This window comes from Trachurus japonicus, chromosome 1, assembly GCF_045865225.1.
Source record: "Trachurus japonicus isolate A0001 chromosome 1, Traja_1.0".
In the NCBI taxonomy this organism is placed as follows: Eukaryota; Metazoa; Chordata; class Actinopteri; order Carangiformes; family Carangidae; genus Trachurus; species Trachurus japonicus.
Window position 1 is genome coordinate 5,513,044 of NC_140907.1, and position 14,096 is coordinate 5,527,139.

The 14,096-nt window shown below is 42.6% G+C and overlaps 1 protein-coding gene across 1 annotated transcript in view; it reads left to right on the forward strand.

The window, feature by feature from the left end:
- Positions 1–5,159: 5,159 nt before the first annotated feature.
- Positions 5,160–14,096, forward strand: part of LOC146991282 (adhesion G protein-coupled receptor E5-like) — a 32,344-nt gene continuing 23,407 nt past the window's right edge. Inside the window, exons 1-7 of the mRNA XM_085798187.1 lie at positions 5,160–5,467; positions 9,513–9,587; positions 9,878–10,027; positions 11,768–11,899; positions 12,907–13,050; positions 13,466–13,509; positions 13,765–13,875. Of these exons, the coding sequence (XP_085654313.1) occupies positions 5,434–5,467; positions 9,513–9,587; positions 9,878–10,027; positions 11,768–11,899; positions 12,907–13,050; positions 13,466–13,509; positions 13,765–13,875 (690 nt within the window). The 5' untranslated portion in view covers positions 5,160–5,433. The remainder of the gene's footprint in view (positions 5,468–9,512; positions 9,588–9,877; positions 10,028–11,767; positions 11,900–12,906; positions 13,051–13,465; positions 13,510–13,764; positions 13,876–14,096) is intronic.

A 14,096-nucleotide genomic window follows, 5' to 3' on the forward strand; every position in this document is an offset into this window, starting at 1 on the left:
TGGACCTGGGCCACACCCCGTTGGCGTGGCGAAGCTGCGCTGATGTTAGACTTCACCTGGTCGACGAAACTAGGGCCCATGTGTTCATGTCTGGGGTGTTGCAGCCAATTGGCTGTAAAATGAATCCAACAGTACAACAAAGTACCAAACCACTTCTTCAAATAGCCGCTTGAAACTGTCTTCCTTGTTAAAATATCCAGATTTACAGCAGAAATGAAAATGTTTACAGCCTGGTGCTGAATATGTTTTGGCCTCTATGACTATGACAACGGTACGTGGAGTGATTTTATTTTCTGTAACTCACTAGATTACATTTTATCGAGGCTTAATGTTCTGCATAATATACAGCATGCCACTTATGTTATGTTATGTTTATTTATTTGATATGGACATCACAAATACATTGAGACTGTTCCAGTGGACAGACCAGATGCTTTGCTTGGGTGTGTTTAGCACATGTGCTAATTTTCAACACCACCAGTCCATAGGCGGCTAATATACCAACACAGAGCATATTATCAACAACTAGTTGCCTAGTTGGCATGCACTGAAGTGTCAGCTTCACATGTGCCGCTCCCCTTTGACAATTTCTTTACTGGCAACATAGAGACGGCGGGATGGCAGGATGGCCCACTCTGAGCTTCAAAACTGAACATCAGAAGGTGAAGTCTCACAGGCTACGTTTATCTTTGTTTAGCCTACAGTCTGTAGTTCCAGCCAGTTGCTTACGTAAGTGAGCACATTGATCAACCACTTCCTATTGCATTGGGATCCAATGGTGGTCAGGTCGGGGTTTCCAGTTCAGTTAATGTGTGTCATGCTCTCTCATGAACACATGCATGTCACAACTAGAAAGTAAACCGAGGGCTTACTGTGACCACAAGTTCAGCTTCCTCATAACTAGAATGCTCACTGCTACTTGTTAGCCTTTGAATAAATAACACTCCCCATGACAGATCACATTTTTCCCATGCAAGTTTTTCCTCTTGGATGACTGATGGTCACAATGGGCAGACGTCCATCAAATGCATGAGGGATGAATGTTCAGTGGCATCCAACGTGATTGCACACACACACACACACACACACACACACACACACACACACACACACACACACACACACACACACACACACAGCGGACCTCTCCATATGGAAACACCAAAGTTCTTTAATGGCACACTTGCAGATGATGTTGTTTTTCACAGCCTCACACGCTCACTGAGACACAGACATAAACAAATAAAGAGAGATTGGTGGATACATGCCACACATAAACACAAACATACACACAGATACACACACACACACACACACACGCACACCGGCGCCTTATTACCAAGATGTATCTGCTTTTATTTAGCTTTTTGTTTACTAGATGCTGAAGGGACATGAACTTCTCTCATCCTCTTCCTGCCTCCATGTGTCTGCTCATTTGTCTCCTCATGTCTGGCCCTCTCCAAGAGAGACTGAAGGGAGGAAAAGAGGTCAAATGAGCTATAGCTTTTCTCTCACTGTGTATGATGATGGCTGATGATAAATGATCAGCTTTGTAATGAAGATTATTGAGGCTGTTTGCAACAGCTATGTTGTGGCTACATTGTGTTACTCACTGGTAATAGAAAGGAGTTGCATATCAACCACCAAATACTGTAACTTCTGCCCGTTATCTGTGTCACATGCTTTGTTGTAGCCTACTGTGATGTTGCATTTTACATCTTTGTTGGTTGTTTCTACTGTAGTGGTGCGTCAAAGTTTTACAGAACTTGTCTGTGGAACAATTGTCATTGTATTTGGATGGGATGATGATCTCTTCTGCAACAGTAACTTAGTGTTACTCAAATCAGAGCGCCAAGATGCACATTGTCTTGGTGTGACAGTTGAGGGTCCTCTCACTATGCCTCCAATTGATCATGCGCCCTGGCCACATGGCCAAGGGGATGTCCCTTTGGCCAAGTGGTTAGCGCGCGTGACTCTTACCTGGGCGTCTGGGGTCCGAAGCCCACCCAGGCCCACATCAGATTCTTTATTTGTCATTCTACATGTTAAAAACACAGAGAACGGGGTTCCCTGGGGTTAAAGGTGATATTAAGAAATATCCACTTTCATATTTCCTCACTGTGTAGCAGCTGGTCTTCTACCAACTCACGCATCTTCGTCTAGCTACCCAAAGCTAATCAAGGGTTAGGGTTAGGGTTTTAGTCAGTTCATTTGTTGGGTTTAGATGAGACTCTGGAGGTTGAGGGGTTTCTCCTTCTCGGCAGATCTCTCTCTGCGTCAGTCCACGAGGCTGCTGGTTCGCTTTCTCCCAGGGATCTCTTCCTGCTCCTTCCGCTCACGTCACATTTTAAAGCGGCAGGGCAACCAAGCAACCAATCAAAACATTCTACAATATGGCAGCCCCTCAATTCCCATGTGGCAAGGTGAAGAGGGCCCGGGCGGGGATTGAACCCACACCTCCCGGGTAAGAGTCATGCGCGCTTGCCAGTCACCCAAAAGGGACATCTCCTTGGCCAAGTAGCCAGGGCAAATGATCAATTGGAGGCATAGTGACAGGACCACCACTGTCACACCCAGAAAGTGAACTTAAAGGAGTCATCACCTGTTTTTTTACGTATCCAGTCCCCCTTGAATTGCTTTGAATCGATTCTTAAAATTTATTAGAAACATAAAAAAAAAAATTAAAAAATCAAACATAGAGCTTGTTCTGACACTTTTTCATACGGCAACTTTCTCTCATGCGAGTAAGCGCAAGGTTTTGACTGGTCTGGATGTTCATTGTATTAATATGAGGCGCGCATTGATTGGACGCAGGAAGGACAGGAATGGTGGCTGGCCCAGTGGGCGACATGCAGGCTCTATGCACAGCTCCACCACTTCCTGAATTTAAGGCAGGTCCTTCATTTCCTGTCTTACATTATTGGACAAACTGATTAATCCAGGTGTGTCTGACCATTGTGACTACTCAGACACACCTGGATTAATCAGTGTGTCCAATAATGTAAGACAGGAAATGAAGGACCTGCCTTAAATTCAGGAAGTGGTGGAGCTGTGCATAGAGCCCATTGGAAACCGCATACTATGCTGCTCTCTGTTGTGTACCGTCACCATGTTATATAACTTACTGTAATAAAATAAAACAAAATTTAATCGGTTCATTGTAAAACATGTATTTATTGATGCAAATGTGGTGATTTCTGTACGTAGGCTACAGAGCCCCGGGGCAAAGCTGCTGCTGCTCTGTGTGAAGCTTCACTTTTCATTCAAACAAACTAATACGACTGCCACAATGTTAGATTTCATCAATGAGACCAACATTTATCTCCTAAAAAGAATTTAACCAGTCGTCGGTAAACCTCTACAAACCTGCGGGTAAGTTAATTAACAATCGTTTCCTCCCCCGGGCATGACGACGTAGTTTGACCGGTTAACGAGCTCTGCAGGCGGGTTGCTGACGAGTCACTCTCCGCTCCTCTGGTGGAGCTTCACTTCTCCCAGCATCGGAGCAAACTCCTAAACAGCCGTCATTTGGATAAACTAACCGCACATTGGGGAACTAAACCCTTACTTTCTCGCATGAAAAAATATTAAATTAAAACGTAATAATATTAACGATCGTTTCCTCCGGCGGCATGACGATGTCGTTCGGCCGGCTAAACGAGCACTGCAGACGGGTTGCTGACAGTCACTTCTCCGCTCCTCTGGTGCTCACTGCAGCTGCTGGAGCTTCACTTCTCCCAACGTCGGAGCAAACTTCTAAACAGTCGTCATTTGGATAAACTAACCGCACATTTGGGATCCAAACCCTTACTTTCTCGCATGAAAAATGATTAAAACTTAATAAAGTGACAAAATAACAGCGCTACAGTGGGAAATAAAACATTAAGTAATGGCGGCGCGGCAGAAGTCGGGGTGGTGGAAGAGAGGTGTGTTTATGAAAGCAGTCTCCACGGTGGCGTCACCATAGGAGCAGAGTCAGAATCTGGTAATTTTGCGGTGTGCAGCCTCATGAGCTACTCTGGCTTAAACAAAGAGCCCAAACGAAAAAACTCAGCCACTTTCAAACTCCAGATTTTCAGGCAAGTTTCCACTGAGGTCCAACACCAATATACATGTTTTACTGTAACAAGGAAAAATGTGATTTCCGGGTGATCCTTTAACATTGGTGACTCCTTTAACACTGGAGTGGTTTCATTACCTTTAATTGTCGGTGCAAGCTACTTTTAGAACAGCCGAGCCGAGCCGTGAGCTGCTCGGAGCTACGCTACGGAGGCTCATGGGATTTCTTGGTTTCCCTCATCAAATACACAATCCAACAACTCCAAAACGCTCTTGTGGACTAGTTCTGACCTGCACATTCACCATATGAGATACTGCATTTGCCTCAAAAACAAGTCCGTCTGGTATTTGTGGTTGTGTTATTATCTCATAGCGTGGTGAATGTGCAGGTCACAATTTGTCCAGAGCGTAGGGATTATGGGCCTATTTACCAAAATGTTGAACTATCCCTTTAAGGTTATACAGAGGAAGCTTGTTTGTTTTTCTGCCACTGTCTGAAACCACTGCTTGAGAAATGCAAATCATTTCTTCAGTAAATCTGTAATCATTATATTCATAAGACTTGTCACTTGAATTTGGTGAAGGGCTAAATATCAAGGGAGGAGAGAGGAAAACGTAGGAGGAGATGGAGTAGGAATTGGGGGAGTAGGGGAGCGGATATAAGATTACTTACTGGCAAAACTCAAGTACAGCAGCAGCTGTTTAGACCGAGTGTTAGTCATCGCCCCCCACCCCCACCCTCACCCCCACCCTCTCCCGCCTCGCTTATCCTCTCTTCTCTGTCTCTCATGAGAGTGTTGTGAATAGCTCCTGAAATAGAGCCCACTGGAGCGTAGAGGAAAATGTGAAAGACGGGTTTGTGCCTGCAATGTGATACGGTGCCAGTGTGAGAAATGTGTTCACATGGAAAGATATGGAGTGGAAGAAAAGAGGCGAGTGTGTGGTGTGGAAGACAAGGCCACACAAATGAGTGAAAAGGAGGAAAAGAGAGAGAGAGAGGGAGGGGAGAGCAAGAGAGATCGAGAGAGTGAGCGAGGGAGAGAGAGAGAGAGAGAGAGGGGCGGGGAGTGTCAAGGAGCGAGAGAGAGGCATGCTCAGAGTCTGAGTCTGAACCAGGCTGGTGAAGGTTCACTGTTACTTTTCCTGACACACATACTGAACAAAAGGGATTTTTTTTTAAAAGATCTTTTCCATATTCATTTTTTGTTTCATTTTACTGCGTGGATTTTGTCAACCTACTACACCAAAGTCTGAAAAATCTATCCAATATCTTTTCTGAACTTTTGTGAGATGAGTTAAGCTTTAATCTCTGGACATCAACCAGTAATTTTATTGAATTTCACTGCTTTGTTTTTTTTTTTTTTTGCCTTGGACATGGGGTTTGGAAATAAGGAGCTGCTTTTTCTTGGTAAGTCAATGGAAGTGCAATTCATGTGTGTGAGAGAGAAAGAGACAGAATGGGTGTGTTAACCTTTAGAGGGAAAAAGGCACAAAATAAAGGGAAGTTTAGCTATTGTGTAAAACTTAAGTTGGGAACTTCACCTTTTTAACTCAATTGCTACACAGCTTTATAGCCGTAGGTGTAGAGGAAGGAAGGAAAAAGAAAATAATTAATTGTATTTGTTTCCAGCTTTGGCTAATACGGTCACTATTATCACAGGCAACAGCTTGTAAACTTGATAACAGAGGGTGTGACATTTTTAGAAAGCTTTAATTCAACATGTGTAATGTTCACGCTGTCAGAAGGTGAACGCTGTCCAGTTGTGTTTACTGCTGTGATGTGTGGACAGAGGTCAGACCTGGTCAGACCGTGGTCAGTCAGAGCGGCTCCTCCAGCTCTCAGAGTTAAATAAACCCAAAGCCTGAATTGGTTGGAACAGAGTCTGATGAGCCACAGTCACCTTTTTGAATATGCCACAATGGTGTCGATGGGGATGGGAGTATTTGTGGTTTATCTATCTACATCTGGCAGATTTCCGCATCACCATAAAAAGCCATAGTGGTTCAACCGGTATACCACAGGTGACAGTATTCCCCTTGGTAGAGATGTTATAGGTTAAATTGTAAATGAACTACCATATAGCACTGTACATTGATAATATTGTATTATCTGAAATCTGTCGCAAAAATTGTCACATATAGGCTATCCCACTCAATGATCATATCACAGTTTGGTTTCCTCACCACCGACCGCCATGAAGGTCTTGTTTCCTTGGGCCTTGGTAACAGCAACAACAAACACATATACACATACACATACACATACACATACACACCATGAAGTAATTATAATGAATGCAGGTTTAAGATGGTTATCGGGACAAGACAAGCTAATCTTAATTATTAATGACAATGATATTATCACAAACACGAACTCAACACTTACATCCTGATTTATTCTACTTCAAGTCTGAAATAGTGTGTGTTTGCTGTGTTGTTGTTTTTTTGCCAGTAAATCAAATCTTCATTGATATTGTCTCTGTTTACTGAACACACACCCAGGTTTCCAAGCAACAAAGACGCACGTGCAAAAAAAGGAACAGTTTTTTTTTCAGTGCTGCATTTCCTTAGATCAGCTGTAGCAAAAATGCCCATGACATGAGTTTGAAACAGGTGTTGAACAATAAACATGAGACTTATATTGACGACAAATGATTAAATTTTACTTATCAGAATAAAGTGACTAGTTTTCAGGAAATAACTGAATGGCTAACTGTATTATCTGAAACTGCAGCTGCTTTCACATGAGTGAGGGTTAGGGTACATTGTGTTATGGTGTGCCAACAAGCACGATCTGATATCACCAAGTAATTAACAGCCCAGGATCAATGTCCAAGTTGTTCGTCCAGGAGCACTGTTATAACCAACCAATCAGGGGTCATTTGTGCGTTGTGATGTCATTGACAGTGCGACGTGTGTGTGTGTGTGTGTGTGTGTGTGTGTGTGTGTGTGTGTACGTCTGTGTGTACGTCTGTGTGTACGTGTGTGCGCAACTGCGCATGCATGCACGTGGGCCATACCTGCAAACTCCGAATGGGTATGTAGAATGTTTATTACAGAAGAGAAACACACATTTCAGGACCTGACTTGTATCATCAGGCTGTAATAGAAGACTGAACAGGACATGTCTGTTCTGTCCTTTCATTAATAGGCTCAATAGGCTGGTCCAGGCCAAAAGCCACAGCTCCTCACTAGACCAGTTTCATACACTCCAGCCATACAATGATAGGAACCACAGATCTGCTTTTTTCCCTCTTATCTGTAGCAAATGTTGTGTTTTCCCTTTATTTTCTTCTCAGAGTACACCAGAATGCTTCAAATACATGTTAAAATCACAATTTTTTCCTGGGGGGGTGCCCCCAGACCCCCCCTAGAGGGATATATTTTGTCACCTATTACACCTCTAGCCTACTCAGTTTGCAGGTATAATGTGTGTGTGTGTGTGTGTGTGTGTGTGTGTGTGTGTGTGTGTGTGTGTGTGTAAGAGAGAGAGAGACAGAGAGAAAAACTACAATAAACATAACTATTATTATTATTATAGACAGCCCCCCCCCGCCAACAGAATCTCACTCCAGCCCAGGACCAAAAGTTGGCAACCCTGCGATTGTTAGCCTAACTGTTAAAACTAGCCAGAACAGTGAACAGTAGCAACAACTTGTATATGCAAAATGGAAGTGTGAGAACTGCTGAGCGAGAGTAGCAAACGCTTCGTTTGAATGTACGACTTCCACTTTCTGTCGAGCTCAAATATGCAACAGGAGGAGAAACAGACAGAGAGCAACGCGTCTTACAGCTCAGAAAAAGATAAGTTAGGCAGAAGTGAGATACAGACAGGACAGTTTCTGTGACAGACTAACTATTATTCACCACTGTGCTCACTGGTGAATGGAAGTCAGCTGTGCATAAAGTCCGGCCTTGTTCCTGTCTGCAGTGATTTAGTCATAAACTCAGACTCAGTCACAGTGTTTCATACACTCGCTGCCGCTGTCAAACTCTGCCTGGCCTTTCTTAAGTGGCGTTACTGTGGGAGCTGCAGGCTCATCACACAACAACAGAGGGTTCATTGTGTTTGAGGGAGGGGAAGCACTGGGAGCTGGGAGTATTTTTTGACAAACACCATATGTGTGTGTGTTTGTATGTGTGTGTGTGAGGGGGGGTTGGCAGGGGGGCGACACATTGACTCCTGCCTCAACCGTGACTCCTGAGTCAAAGAAATGCGACTAAGGTTTGCGTAAGCAATGTGAGCTCACAGCCCAACAAATGGAATGGGAGGCTGAATGAATTCATCTTGAGGTCACAGCACGTAAAGTGGATTGCAATGGCCACGCAAAGTGAGGGTGAGAAAAACACTCACAAAGTTTACTTTTCTCTCTTTTTATTTCTCTTTTTGTATTTTCTGCATGTAGTGACTCAAATCAATCATCCAGAGGAGGTTGGAGCTATGAGAAGGCAATACATATAAATATAGTGTTTAGTGGTGTGGAGTGAATCCAAGATGACGACAGTTACCCTCCTCAGCGAAGAATCAATTTACAAACTTTTCAGAGAGCTACAGTGGTTCATACAGACTGCTTTTTGGGGGCCACTTTGTGGGCAAGCGGGGGTTTAGTTATTCACAATGAATGACCTCAATTTGAGAATGGCTGGGGAGCTTTGTTGTATTGTGCTCCCCTTAACATACAGTGTTGTGAATGGACCCAAAGAAACAGCCTATTTTCGTGGCCTAAAAGAGGTTTTACCTGAAAAAAAAAAAACACAGTTCCATTGTCCGCTATAATATAATTTTTTCCAGCCCCTCAAAGTGCAGGAAAATCGCAGTTTTTGGACCAACTGCTGATCGGCGAGCGCTAACCCTGGGCGGAGGGATACAGTACGTGAGTTGGTTAGGTCCAAATAAAAACTGCGTTTTTCCTGCACTTTGCTGGAAAAAATTATATTATAGTGAACAATGGAACTGTGGCTTTTTTTTCAGGAAAAACCAGGCAGGGTTATGGGCTGGCGTTGCTAACGGGAGGAGTGCAGAGAGTCTTCTACAGTACTGCAATTTAAGTACTTAGGGGCTATTTGTAGATCCCACTTTAAAAAAAAATGCTACTATCCATTTAAATATCTATATCTATACAGTGGGTGTGGTGTTGCTTTTAGTAAAGGAATAGCTTGGAAGAAAAACAGCAAAACATCATGGGACATTTGTTATATCTTGCAATTAGTGCAGGGGTGTGCAGACACTCTAATGTGCCGAGTCAAGAAGTGTTAGTGCTGATCTGTAAATTACTGTAGCACCATGGGCCAACCTGAGAGTAACTTCTCGAAAGATTTTACTTGGCTGAAATGGTCACTGCATTTCTAATAGGGGCCCCCCTGGTTGCACAAAGTCTCACGTGGTTATTGTGTCTTCCTCATTTGCTTTGACTGTAAACTGCACTAACTGGCCTCACTCTCTGTCTCCACAGGGTTAATGTTGATGCTGGGGAAATGTCTCTCTGACTGTGACCCGGGCTTCAGCAGATACAAAAAACAATGTGTTGGTAATACCCTGATTTTACACATCCCTCTACTAAAGTAGCTGACACACTAGCTTTTTCCATTTTAGGCACTTTAGCACTGCTCATGTCCAGGTCGGATAGCGGTGAAAACAACAGTAGTAGAATTCTTAGATCACCGCAGTTTCAAGCAACTGGCTCAAAGAAATGCTTGGTGGACAGAGGAGCTGGAAGAGCTCATAAGATTTAAAGTGACAAAATACTAATTACTCAATGAGAGACAATGTCACTGCAAATGTTATATCTTTTCTCATATTTCATATTCACATTTACAGATGTAGATGAGTGTGAATTTGCCTCAGAGTACTGTGGCCACAACGCAGACTGCGTCAACACCAATGGGAGCTACTACTGTGTGTGCAAGCGTGGGTACCACAACATTAGAGGGAGTAATAACTTCACAGGCCTAGGTGGACAGTGCCAAGGTGAGTGTGTGTGTGTGTGTGTGTGTGTGTGTAACCTGTGACTCTATCCGATCATTCTTAACTGCCCTCTGAACTTCTGATAGATTATAATGAGTGTATCCAGACTCCTGGTATCTGTGGCAATGCACCTGGCTGTAAAAACCTGCCTGGGAGCTACCAGTGCATGTGTCATAGTGGGTACATCTTTGACAGCAGTGAACCTAGAGGCTGCAGAGGTGAGCAGTGCCTTTGTTTTGTCTGTCTGCGCTTTTCCCTCAAAGTGGGGTTGTGCTGTGCTGAAATAACAAAACAACATGAGTTCAATAGAATCATCAATGATCAATCAGTGAAAATTGGCACACCAAGCCTCCAACAACATTTGTCACTTTTTGATACAACCCATGTGACAGCCTGACTGTATAACGAACTGCTACATGTTATACAGTGGGATTTTGTATGGTATATGCTGAGATCCTGAGGCTAAATCTAAATCTCTGACCAAGTGATTTGGGCCTTTTAACTACAATGTATGACTCTGCTTCAGTTAACTCTTAATTCACATTACATTAATGTTGTTATCTCTCTTAAATTGTAACAAAGACGGAATAAAATCCAGAAATAATTAGATCGGTGTCTTAATATATTAAATCATACAAGGATAATTCAATGGCCTGAGGTAACAGCTGTGATTGTTGGTACTAGTGAATTACAAATGTGCTCATATTCGCTACACCTCTCAAGTTATAGTCCAAGCCTGGGCACCAAAACATTTTTTGGGCATGTTGATATGACAGCTGAACAGTGCCTGTGTGTGTGTGTGTGTGTGTGTGTGTGTGTGTGTGTGTGTGTGTGTGTGTGTGTGTGTGTGTGTGTGCGCGCATGTTTGTAACTTGTGACTCTGTCCGATCATTCTTAACTGCCCTCTGAACTTCTGATAGATTATAATGAGTGTATCCAGACTCCTGGTATCTGTGGCAATGCACCTGGCTGTAAAAACCTGCCTGGGAGCTACCAGTGCATGTGTCATAGTGGGTACATCTTTGACAGCAGTGAACCTAGAGGCTGCAGAGGTGAGCAGTGCCTTTGTTTTGTCTGTCTGCGCTTTTCCCTCAAAGTGGGGTTGTGCTGTGCTGAAATAACAAAACAACATGAGTTCAATAGAATCATCAATGATCAATCAGTGAAAATTGGCACACCAAGCCTCCAACAACATTTGTCACTTTTTGATACAACCCATGTGACAGCCTGACTGTATAACGAACTGCTACATGTTATACAGTGGGATTTTGTATGGTATATGCTGAGATCCTGAGGCTAAATCTAAATCTCTGACCAAGTGATTTGGGCCTTTTAACTACATGTATGACTCTGCTTCAGTTAACTCTTAATTCACATTACATTAATGTTGTTATCTCTCTTAAATTGTAACAAAGACGGAATAAAATCCAGAAATAATTAGATCGGTGTCTTAATATATTAAATCATACAAGGATAATTCAATGGCCTGAGGTAACAGCTGTGATTGTTGGTACTAGTGAATTACAAATGTGCTCATATTCGCTACACCTCTCAAGTTATAGTCCAAGCCTGGGCACCAAAACATTTTTTGGGCATGTTGATATGACAGCTGAACAGTGCCTGTGTGTGTGTGTGTGTGTGTGTGTGTGTGTGTGTGTGTGTGTGTGTGTGTGTGTGTGTGTGTGTGTTTGTAACTTGTGACTCTGTCCGATCATTCTTAACTGCCCTCTGAACTTCTGACAGATTTAAATGAGTGTATCCAGTCTCCTGGTATCTGTGGCAACACATCTGACTGTAGAAACCTGCCTGGGAGCTACCAGTGCACGTGTCGTAGTGGGTACATCAAAAGCGGCAATGAACCTGAAGACTGCAAAGGTGAGCAGTGCCTTTTTTTGTAGTTTTTTTGTCTTTTCCCTTAAAGTGGGGTTGTGCTGTGCTGAAATAACAAAACAACATGAGTTCAATAGAATCATCGATGAGCAATCAGTGAAAATTGGCACACCAAGCCTCCAACAACATTTGTCACTTTTTAATACAACCCATCTGATAGCCTGTATAACCAGCTGCTACATGTTGTACTGTGGAATTTGTATGGTGTGAGATCCTGAGTCATATATACCTTTATACAACAGTTAGTTTTGACCAAGTCATTTGATTTGACTACTGCAGCACTGGGCCATTTAACTACATGTATCACTCCATTAACTCTTAATAATTCACAACACTAATGTTGTCTCTAAATTGTATGGATAATTTAGTGTTGGCCTACTGTATGGTAACAGCTTACATGTATATTGCTATTTGGCACACCACTACCAAGACATAATACTTAAATAAGGTTTGAGCTAATGTTGGACACCACAAGCTTCTGGTCATATCAGACTCATTATGACTATAGCAGCAGCACATTGGTCATGTCATGTGAAAAAAATCTGGAGCTACTCAGTACATAGTAGTACAGAAACAACTGCTCGGACAATACTCTTACTGATCTCACATGGAAGTTGTACATTTTTCTCATTGCCTACCGTCCGCTGGCTATGAACAGGTCTTCCTGCGTGTTTTTGTTCCATCAAGATTCAGCTATTACGACTCCACCTCCTCTGACCTCAACCACAAAGCCATCTCCTGTCTCATGCTGGCTCTAATTGTAGCTCTTAACTAACTTGAAATGTCAAAATCTCACGACACTGTTTACCAGGAACATCCGAACCTGTTTTTAAGATCCTACTGCCATTACTCACAGACACACACAACCGTGGCCCAGTTACATTGCAGACATGTTTGTTCCATTTTAAACTAAAGGCACCACCAGCTATTTTCAGATGTGAATCTGCCTGGTCAGTCATTACTTATGTGTCTGCACCCTTGTTTGTACACAGATATAGATGAATGTGAGCAAGCTGAAATGAACAGAGAGGAAATCTGTGGAGAGAGAGGCACGTGCAAGAACACCGAGGGGAGTTACTGGTGCAAGTGTCAAAAAGGATCCACCAATTATGACAACAAAACATTGCCATGTGCAGGTTAGTGTGGGCATACACTGTTCATCGAATGACATATTTTACATTGAGTGTGCATTTCACAACCTTTAAATCCTCTCATTAAGGCTATACTTAAGAATTCTGACACATGTTGTTATGTTGAGCGAGTTGGCACACACTCATACTCAGACACACAGAATATGAATCTTGTCTGTTTATCTTATTGGTCTCCATTTCCTGTTGCGGCAGTGAATACTTGCTCTGCCTTCACTCTACTTTCCACAGTGACTTGTTTGATCTGTATTTCTCACAAGCCCACAGAGATAGATGACTTGTGTTCAGTGTTGCTGCTTTGCAATCTTGCTGTTTTATCAACACTCATCTTTCATTTACCACATAGTGCGATGGAACTCGTTTGGTTTGATGATAATGTCATTTTCCGTTCTGTTCCATCTAGAGCTCAAATGTGATGAATTCAGTGATGAGGGTCGGCCTGCACCGGTAAGCTGCATGATTAAATACAAGATTGTTGACAAAATAGACAAACAGCAACATTAATAAAACATTATATTAAGATTATATATAGATTTTTTTATTGTTTTTGCTCTTAAACCAGTGTCCATTGAAGAAAACTACAACTCATTACCTCCATTTACCAAACCATCCAACAGCCCTGCAGGGTTTAGCATATAGGAACTTAAATTTAGGAGAAGCTGAATAGTGTCATTATTCTGTCTCTCTCTCTCTGTCTTGCAGGCACTTGGAGGCTTGGCAGACATTCTGTCCATGATGAGAACCAGCTGTCTGGATCTGTTAAATCCAAGTGCCGCTGGCGATCAGAAGGCTCATGGAGAGGCGCTACTGGAGGTTAGAAAATCAGATATGAAAGACACACACACACACACACACAATGAAAAGGAAATAAGAAATAGATCCCATGTGGGAGTAAGAAATTAATATAAAGTAAATAAAAAAGAAGTCAATAGAACAATAGAACAGAAGAGTTGAGATGATTCAGTCTCTGATCCCCTGAACATACTGTAGTTCCTTATATATTCGCATTCTGAGATCCTCAGATAAAGGTTTTT